Below are 10,788 nucleotides of genomic sequence, written 5' to 3'. Positions count from 1 at the left end.
CACCTCCAAATTTCCCAGTTCTTGAGTGAAGGTTTTTATTTGTATTTTACAACATGACGTGTTCAACATAACACTCATCAGCTGTTTCTATATAATATATATAATAATTCCTTATCCAGGTGAGCATTCTGCAAACACACAAAAAAGCCATTGATTGGAGAAATGATTCCTTAAACTTTTCCTAAATGGACGACATGCAGCATCCCGAGGTCTTCATCCTGAGGAAGAGCAAACAGCTAATTCAGTTTCATCAAAGTGCATCAACACAGGATTTAACTAATGTGAAAAAACCCCATTTTAAAGCCTTGAAGAAATATTTATTCTTTAAATGAAATGAAATAAATGACAAAAAAGACTGACCAAACCTCGCATGAAAGAAACCTGAGTCCTGATATGTCAGTAAAATATATTAAAGTACTGTCACAGTTTAAAATGTTAAAAAGTGTGTTTGCATTTGCGGCTCCTAAAGCTGCACAAAAAGAGTCACATTTTATTATGTCAGACAGAATCATAGGATATTGTTTAAAAATATAATTCTTCTAGTTTAGGAAGCTGTCTCGTGTACTCACAGTACTTCCCAATACTACGTTATACTTCTATAATACTTCTCACAGTCGTGTGAATTCTGTCAGCAGAAAAAATAAATCCTTCAGGTTCCCGGTCGGTCGACTCACGTTCTCAACGTCTCCGTCTGCATCGCCGCGTCCTGCAAGACAAACGACGACAACACACACACACACACACACACACACACACAGTCACTCCGTCTCTCTCTGGCTCCGAGCGCTTCCTTAACGAGCTTCTGATTGACATTAAAACGCCGATGCTAATTGCCTCCGATAGCCTAAAGTCCGGATTATCCAACGACGGAGCGATTTGATATAGTGAGACAATTGCTAATCACCCGGAAAAATGGAATTATTAAGACGGGCAAGGAGGAGATGAGGAAGTGAAGAAGAGGAGGAAGTGATGCTTCACTGAGGAGAGGACCCTCACTTATGGACCTGTTTAGTACTTGAAACACAAAGTTTGGACAAAACATTTCTCTTTGCTTATCAGAACTGAAGCAGACGGACAGAGGGACACACCTGTCCGTCTCAGGGACATGAACACGTCGGGGTTCACGGTCACATGATCGCTCTCCTGTGGTCTCCTCTGATTGGCTCTCCCATCACTACGGAGGAACAAAGAGATAACATCAAAGGTTTAGTGATCCACTGACCTGAGAGACAAGGCAGGTGTTGAATTGTTCTTCTGAAGGCCGCTGTGCGCAGGATGTCGTATAGCAGCCAGGTAAGTGGAAGGTAAGCATGTCAGTAAGGACCCAAAATGCATCACTTCCTGCGCAGAAGGCAGCTGTTAGAGCTTAAGCCCCTCTTATTTCTAATATCATTCCTGTAAAGAGGAGCTTTATGTGAAAGATGAAGTGTGCCTGATCATAAGTTATCACGAGAGGGAGGCCCTGCTTCTCCCCTCCATCACCTCCATCACCTCCATCACCCCCACCCGGTGCTCCGGTGTGACGTTAAGGTGAAGCTCTGTCGGCCTCAGGAGGTGAATATCAAACACGTATGAACATCCGAGTGAATGGAGGAGCCTCGTTAACTTTGGCCTCCACCAATAGAAAGATGGCCTCCGCTCCGCGTCCTCAGCAGCCATCAAAGAACGTTGGGATGCTTCCCAGATTCTGTCTCTCTCCTCCTCTTGAATGTTTGGGGGTGGGGGGGGGCATTGTGCCCCCCTCTTTCCTCTGCTCTTTTCTCAGCGAGCCAAGCGGGGGAACGCCTGCGCTACAATGCCTCTCCTGGTCTCCATCTCCACTAAGCCGCCGCTGGCTTCACACGAGAAACAATGAAACTTCATCGGAGACCAGATTACAAAAAAAACAAAGACGGAGCGGTTTGACTGTGGAAAATTGTTCTAAAGGCGGAAAAAAACCCCCCCAAGCAAGCGGAGTCTTTTTGTGTGTCTCTGTGGCTGTGAGCGTTGGGGGGGGTGTTGGGGATCGTCCTCTTTGCCTCCGTCAGCTGACCTGAGGTGGTGCGACCCGGCCTTCACCACTCGCTGCTTCTTGTGCTTTTAAAAGAGCTTAGGACGGAGCGTCTCCCTCTCTCTGGACCCAGCGTGTTTAAATTGGCTGATAGGAAGGGATTTGGGTTGGATGGAGGGGGCTTAGAGAAGAGAGGAGGTGGTGGTGGTGGTGGTGGTGACGGAGGGGGGGGGGGGGCAGAGAGTCATCAGTGTTACAGTCAAACAGCCATGAAAAGCCTACGAGGATGAAAAGAACAAGAGGGCCTTTTTTTTAAATCTAACGCACACAAATCCCATATAAACGCTCCAATATGTGAGCGGGGTTCTGACGAGGAACGCCCCTCCCTCGCCTCCCCCACAACAATAGAGACGTGGATGGCTATATTTGTGTGTGTCTGTTTGCGTGAGTCAGGCCGAGACAAAGCCGTCTTTAGTCACGCTGTTCCAACATGTCATCCTCAGACGAGTGTGTTTAAACGATCACTCGGGGTTTTTTTTCGACTGTAAAATGGACTTTTCTGTTATAAAGTGTGGCTCCTCAGCGCTGCAGACGATTCTTCTCCAGACAACAGTGAAACTATAAATCCTCTGCACACAGTCTGTCTGGAGCTTTCTTCTTTAAAACCTTCAGGGTGTCCTCATCACGTCCCGACGGCGTTGGAATCAGATGTTTTTATGTCCATGATGACAATCATGGGGAGTGTTTTTGGAGGGAGGCCTTTTCTCTCCGTATATTTAGCTACTTCCATCGGGAGAGTTGGAAAACCTTTGAAGATCTGGGGAGCTCTCACTAGCTTCTCAAGACCATCAAGCCTCCAAAGTAAACTGTTTGCTTTTGAGGCTTTTTTTCATCCCTCAGGAGGTGGTGGAGACCAAAAACAGAGATACCAGAGAGAACATTCGACTCAAACACGAATCCTGAATAAAACCTAAAAAAGATCAAGTCCTGTCACCAAGAATCCTTAAGAAAGATTTGGTTCTTGATGATTTGAATTAAACTCAACGTTTAATACCAGTAAAACGATGTAAAATATTGGTTTACACTCAAATAACTGGTGCAGAATAGTCAGATTTGTATTGTCAGGTTAGGTAACACTGTGAGAGTGTTTGATACACAAAGTGCTCCTTTTAAAACACGCACACACCCGTCACTCACCGTGATGAGGGAGGTTCTGGGTTCGGAGGTGCTGATGCATTCTGGTTCCTCTCAGTCGGTCCGTCTCCGAGGCTGGAAGCAAACACGCCGCATCCGCCTCTCGGAGGATCTTCTAGACACACAAGAACACACACAGATACACACACACCGTCTCTAATAAGCGCAACGTGACGTTTTTTTGCCTTCAATATTATATTTGAGTTTGTTCTATTAAATACTTCAAATCTATTTAGATTACTTCTGAGATTTATTTTGAACCACTTGTGATTCGAATGTTGTGTCCACCTGCTAAAAACACAGTAAACACCAGGTGGAGGGTTATTTATTACTGCATAATCAATAATACTTAAGTTTTTTGTCTTAAGTTTGAATCTTTTTTTGTAGTTAAGATAAAACAATACAAATATATTATTTAGATTAACTTTTACGTTGTAGAGAATTTAAAATGCCTCATTTTTAAAAATTGATTAATATACTAAGCTTTGCCTAAATAAACCTAGAAAATCGAAATAAAACAGTAAATATGCCATGATGATATTTTGGAAATTGACGCATATTTTAAGATGATAAAACTTTTCATTGGGCTCGTTTGGCTTCTACTGTATTTGAGTGCGTTAATCCCCCGGGCTGAATAACCCGGTTATCCGCCACCGTTGGGCTTAGTTTAACCTCGATTCATCACCAGCAGGCGGGAACGCGCGCGCCTCCACGTTGCATGTCACGTTTTGTTCCACCAACAAAGCCCATGAAGATCCTTGAGATCAAAGCGCGTTTGTTGGTGTGCGAGCGGCGGCTCGTTTTTAAATCCGCGTCCCCGGTGAACACGTCATGGCGCTGAAGCTCCTGAACGGAGGCGAAGGAGTCAAACGGCGACGGAGGCTTGTTGGATCGCGGCGTCGCTTCCTCCCTTCAGCGCAGCAGCAGCTAACCGGCTTTCAGCAGGAGAGACGCCGAGGAGGCGGAGAAGAGGATCTGCAGATAAAGCTTTGTCCGCCGGGGGGGGGGGGGGGGGAAGAAAGAAGGCCCCGCAGTCACGTCGGCCTTTTGTGACACGACGACGAGGCAAAGCGACTTGGCTTCTCCTGCTGGCAGAGGAGAGGAGGAGAGAAAGGACGCCTCCTCTCGCACGCCGCATCTCCCCGAATCAACGCACACGTCAGCCAGACGGCATGAAAAGACACTAAGCTGAAACGGGTGTGTGTGCGTGTGTGTGATTCAATGGGTGCACGTGAATAGGAGAAGTGGTTTCTTCTGGAGTCCACCTTGAAGAAGCACTAGATCTGGTGTTAATTCAGCAGGTTCTTCTTTCCAATGCAAATCAACTCATTTCTATGATTTGTAGTGAAATGATGGGCTGAATCACAGAGGAGCGGAACTGCAGCTCTGAAGGTTTAACTTTTGGAAAGCTGCTGGCTGGTTCTTCGTGTTTCCAGTCTTTACGCTAAGCTGAGTTAGTTCCAGGTATGAATCCTTCTCAGGTGAGAAAGCAGCAGAGCTTCAGGTCATGAGGACAAGAACCAAGGTCTGTATGAAACCAGAATAAACATTTTTAATGAGCACAAATTCCTTTTTAAATCCACAATTTAACTCAAATCTTATTTTCCTCAGCCTGTGACCCTCACCTGGTCGGAGCAGGTGTTCATCTTCCACAGGCTCCTCCCTCTGACAGCAGCCAGCCAATGACACAGCGCGCTTTCTTTCCTCATTCATTCATCCTCTGAATCAGGTGGATTTTAGCGCAGTTCCCACATATGAACAAAATAAGATCCTGTTACGTTAAAGACTAAAGTGTCTTCTAACGTCCCCCACCGTGGACGTGCTCTCACATCACAGCACATTCTTTGTGTTACTTCCTTTGCAAACAGCAGTTTCCTTTACAACATGATGGAGAATATCAGTAAAGCTGCTGAATGCAGAGCCGTGAGGAAACGTGTGAAACGTCTTTGTTCCCCTGGACACAAACCAGAATGAGTCAAACGTCTGGATGATGATTCGTTTTTACATTAAATATCAAGCGTTGTTTCTCCGTCTTTTGCTGCAGTAGCTTTGTTTCTCATCACGGTTCATACTCGCCGTACGCTTGCATTAATATTCACACCTCAATAGGGGTGATTAGAGATAGAGACACAGATATTAGCTTTGTGCCCCGTTACAATAAGCCCATGGATTTATTTTAATAACGACAAGTTACATTAAAAACGGAACGGTTCGTCAAACGACCCCAGTTACTCAAGATCAATTCTCTGATATTTAATAAACTACTCCACTTCTGAACATGGAATGTGATCATTTTGGTCTTTTGTGAAACAACTTAAACTGAAAAATGTTGGCGAGAAAAGTGCAACAGAGGTGTGTATTTGGTGTGTGTGTGTGAAGCGAGACACCTGTTCACTGGAGGCCTCTGCTTGAAGCCAGTGACTCATTATTCATGAGCTGGCTTTTCCACACACACACACACACACACACACACACACACACACACACACACACACACACACACACACACACACACACACACACACACACACACACACACACACACACACACACACACACACACACACACACACACACACACACACACACACACACACACACACACACACACACTCTCTCTCTTTGAGCTCCGGCTATTTAAAACAAGGAGAAGTTACGTAGAGACGCCTTGTACGTCGGGTAGAGACCTGTCAATCACTGCTACACAATCAGCGTTAGGCCCCGCCCTAAAGCATCTCCTTCTTTATGGTCAGTTTGACTCTAAATGGACCTTCATTCACTAAATGAACATCATGCTGCATTGAAGAAGACTTGAAACTAGAGTCTGAGACCATAAAAACGGGTGGGCCACGTGGATGAATATTCTTTACTTATTCATCGAATTGTTTTTACTCATCTTTAATGATTGATGTTCTCTTTCACACTTTCTTTTTTTTCCCACCATCCCCTTTTCCTCGTCCCCTCTGTCCCGTCCTGCCTCTTTCTCTGCAGCGCTGCTGTCCAAGGGTAGGACCTGCTGCAGGTGATGGAGGTAAATCATCTAGGACATAATTAAGAGGCTTATGAGGAGGCGTGTGCTCGTTGTGCATCACATTAGAACCAAACGCATGAGAAAGGATCCGCATGCAGCCAGGCCTCGTAGTTACAGAACCGCTCATTTCCATTCCCAGACAAACGGCCTGCAGGTCTGACCTTATACGTGGAGTTAAATACCTCTCTCGCCTCATTTGGCTGTCTGCGAGTGCACACACACACACACACACACACACACACACACACTCGAGCGCATTGCCCTCTGGTGTGTTTTAATCACCAATGAAGGACTCATCAGACATGTTCATCTAGTTCCCTCACAAATTTGAATGTTTTCTGCTCACCCGTTGGCCCTTGAGGCGCGTGTGTGTGTGTGTGTGTGTGTGGGCTTGATCCCCTCTGGTATGTGCTTTTCCAAAGGGCAGCAGCACTGAAGCCTGAAGTAACAACACACGCACAAAAAGGGCTTTTGCTGGTTGTCCTCCGAAAACCTGTGGTGTAAAGTATTTAATTAGTCTTTTATTAAAGAAGTATTTTTCAATACTTTTCATTTAATTAGGAGAAACCTAGAGAATAAAAATAACTGCTACCTTTTGGAAAGATATTTTTTTATTCTATTTAGTCATGAAACACTGTTGTGGTATGACGACATCAAGAAACTTTTATTAATTTACATATATTCTCATCTTTATGTCTGATTTTTTTTGATTGTGTGATTTATTAAATTTCCTTGTACACCCTTAAATAAAGTGACTTGACCATAAAGTTGGATTTCTACACAGGGTGGAATAAAAAGCTTTTCTTCACCCTCTCGCCTGTAGAAGAGGGCAACAGGTTGCGTGTCTTACACCAACATGTCAAACACGATGTGGTTTAATTCCCCTTTGTGTCGCTGAGCGACGGCGGGGACCCGGCAGGAAGCGGCGGCGCTGGATATCGGCGGAGCGCGTCGGAGCGGGCGAGGTTATCGGGGGTCCACCTCGCATCTCAGATGAGAGGTGGAATAACCACATGTTGGTGTCTTTTGAGTCAAACCGTGTGATTATTTTTGCTCTTACCGCTGCCTGCGAGCGCCTGAGCCTGGATTTCATTAGCTCGCCTCTTAGCCACGTCCGCTAGCACCACCTCGCCCTTATCGCTGGCAACATAATGGAGGTCCTTTGAAGGCAATGCAAGAAAGAAAGAAAGCAGAATGTTAATCTAAAATGAATCTAGACTCCCATGACAATAGTTCCTTTTTTTTGGAGGGGGGTTGGGGTGTGGAGGGGGGGGTGGTTGGCGGGAGAAAGAAGAAACAGATGAAATGAGAAAAAAAAGAGCCGTTTGAAGGCCAACATCAGAAAGAGCGCCGATTGGAGGAAATGCCGGTTCCTCCAAAAACTTTGAAATCAACCCGCCTCCCCCCCCTCACTCCCCCCTCACACACACACACCCTCGTCCCTCCCTTTTTTTGAACTAGGGAGGATGTTATCTGTCACATTTCAAAAGTGGGAGAGGACGGACAGTTTCACCTCTGAGGGTGAACAACAACCACGCGGCATCATGGACTCAATTCAGCCATTCAAATTCATTCACTCCAGTTGAGCTTAATATATATTTATACCAGCAAAAAGGGGGGACAGAATCAAACCATACGGGGAAGAAAATGTGTGAAGCAAAACACAAAGGAAATGAAGGAAAGGTCAGAGGTCAGAATACAAGCAGACCAAGTAGAAAACAATATCTTTTTAAACAAAATCATTATTATAATCTTAAGATGTTAAAGAGCTTTAGTATTAAAAAAGGAGCTTTCTTGGTGCAAGAAGCAGCCTGAAGATAAACCCCCCCGGCACACGCGACCCCAACAACCATCAGCAGGTTGCTCCAGTTGCCCCAGTTGCCCTTCAGCCAGCTGGGCGGCTCCCAGTCGCCCTGAAAAAGGAACTAAACACACACAAATTGATCAAAGTGATCAAGACTAAACGTCGTTAGTTTGAATGAAGAAGATCCTGCCACAGTCAACCTCTCAAATTGATCGAACAGAGGGGGAATCACACGCTGCCCCCGGCACCCAGGGAGGGGTCGCGGGGTCTCCTCGGGCCCGGGGGCCCATCAAAGGGCGCAGCGTGTTAAGGGAAGTCTTCCGCCTCAGCGACATCACAGGACACCGGCGCCGTGACTCGGGGCCTCGCCGCGGATAACCCTCAGCTGGCTAAAGCCGCCCCCCCCCCCCAGCGGAGCCTGCACCCGGCCCTAATACCCCCGGATTGTAACCCGGCTTTTGTACCCCCAGAGGAAAGAAAAGAAGGGGGAGGGGGGGGAGGAGGGGGGGCAGAGAGGCACTGAAATTGAAGAGTATGAATGGGAACATATTGGGTAATTACAGAGCGGCCTGCCCTCTGCGGCGAGGAGTCAGGAGGAAATGTGAAAATGGCCGACAACAAGACGCACTCGGCCCCTCCATTAGATACGAGGGGGGGGGGGGGGGGCTTCCTAACAGAGCGGCAGAAGATCAGGAACATGGCGACATGATGGCGAGGTGAGAGGAAGGCATAACAGAAACCTCTCACAACAAGGGGGGGGGGGGACAATACGAATGATGCCAGGGGGGTTAATTCCAGCTCAACTCATAATACGAACTGAATCTACACAGAGGGAGACAGAGACATAGAAACAGGGACAGATGGACAGATGGAGACAAACGGACAGAGACAGGCGGAGACAGACAGAGGGACAGACAGAGGGACAGAGACAGGCGGGATAACACTAATACTGAACATAAAACCATCAGATATTACTCCTCATATTCCCCGACACTAATCTTATTTATATAAGAGCTTTACGGTTGCAGCGCCTGATACAGAGGGGCGTTTTTAGGGACTTGGGGTGGGGGGGGGACACTAAGAGGCCGATATTGACTGATATTTGGGGGAGGGATTAGCGGAGCTGGCACACGGCGGCGCTAACAGACGGGATCAGTCTGTTTCAGTCAAACACCATCCACAGGGAGCGGGGGGGGCGGGGGGGGGGGCTTATTGGTGACGGGGGCCGGTCTGCAGAGCGATCTGGTGATTTATGAGTAAACAAATGTTGACTTTACAGGAAAGAGACCAGAGACGTTCACTGAGGTCGAGGTCTGACATCTGGAGAGCAACTTGTTGCTTTCTGTGCAGAAAGTCCGTTTAGTCATATTTCAATTAAGAGAAAATCTTAATTGAAATATGTTCCATGTCAACACATACAGAGAACCCCCCCCGCCCCCCCCCCCCCCCCGTGTTGTTCACTAATTAGCCTCCAGCACAATGACACACCTGGTGTCAGGAGTCTCACTGATCACTGGAGGACTTAACGTTTGATTCATGCTAATTATCATCTGAGCAACAACTGTCGCTTATTGACAAAGACGTGTGATAACTCCCCCCCCCCCCCACACCTCCTCCCCCCCCCCTTATTATCCTCCAACACCTCCGCCTCCTCCATCACCTCGTCATCTTCCATGTACTCCTCCACCCCCCCTCTTCCTCCTCCATCACGCCGTCAGATGGAGCAGGAGAAGAGGAGGTGAACCCAACAGCTTTCTTTACTGCTGGTGAATCTAACAAGAAACAGTACAGACCCCCCCCCCCCGCCCCCCCATTGTGGAACACAAAGGGTCGGCATCCGATTCGGCTATCACACAATTTGATTTAATTAACGAGCTACATCGAGAGCCAAGAGGAAGAAGAGGAAGAGGAGAAGGAGGAGGAGGAGAAAGGGGGGGGGGGGGGCGGGGGGGTTAGGGGGGACTTGTTGTCGGCTTGACTTGGCTGACGAATGACCTAATTGGTTACTTTATCAACTCATTATCAAAGGCTAATTAGGGAGCTACAGAACAGCGCCAATTATGAGGGAAAAAAATGCAAACGACTCAGTAACCCCCTGCTAGTACCTCTGCCCCCCCCCATCCCCCCCCCCCCCCTCCACCAACTCCTCCTCCCCCTCAATTTATCCCGACACTAAAGAGTTTTTTCATTTGGACAAAAGGTTCGGAGAGGCCTCTATTGTGGGCTGCGGAACAATGTGCCTCCGGGGGGGGGGGGGGGGGGGGGGGGGTCCAGAAGAGGTGAGCCTTGTCATCTACGTTTGTTTGAGCACTTTTATCAAGTCGATGGCGCGTAATCGAGTTCTGTTGGAAGTCAGAGGGAGTCGGGTGAAGGGTGGGTGGGGGGGGGTCGCTGCCCTCGTTGACCTGCTCCACCTAAACTCAATCAGCTGACCAGCAGGTTAAAGCATCAACACAAACCCTCATTAGAGCGACGGGGTCAAGGGTCAACGTGTCGGAGTCGCTGCTCTCTTGGTCGTTGTTATTATTCAAATATCTGAGATTGTTGTAAAAAAACGAGCATAAAGAAAAGTGTTGTTTTTTTTGCTTTTTGGAAAATGCTTATCGGCTCTGAGATGAACAACATCATGTGACTGTAACGATGATTCTACTTCATGTGTCACTTCATCTCCAATCAGCAGCAGTAACTTGTAACCATGGTTGGAAATTCCCTCGTTTTAACATCTTTTTGTATGAATCTTTCTGAAAATAAAGACACACGTGCTGAGTT

General features: G+C 47.1%; 1 protein-coding gene across 1 annotated transcript in view; it reads right to left on the bottom strand.

The window, feature by feature from the left end:
• The window catches only part of wdpcp (WD repeat containing planar cell polarity effector), a 33,396-nt gene continuing 22,608 nt past the window's right edge, over positions 1–10,788 (bottom strand). Inside the window, 5 exon segments of the mRNA XM_037466111.2 lie at positions 1–218; positions 675–706; positions 1,089–1,174; positions 3,188–3,299; positions 7,276–7,375. Coding sequence (XP_037322008.2) covers positions 171–218; positions 675–706; positions 1,089–1,174; positions 3,188–3,299; positions 7,276–7,375 — 378 coding nt within the window. The 3' untranslated portion in view covers positions 1–170.

Source organism: Pungitius pungitius, chromosome 13 (assembly GCF_949316345.1).
Source record: "Pungitius pungitius chromosome 13, fPunPun2.1, whole genome shotgun sequence".
Classification (NCBI taxonomy): domain Eukaryota; kingdom Metazoa; phylum Chordata; class Actinopteri; order Perciformes; family Gasterosteidae; genus Pungitius; species Pungitius pungitius.
The sequence above is the reverse complement of the archived record's forward strand: the minus strand, read 5'-3'. Positions and strand labels throughout refer to the sequence as shown.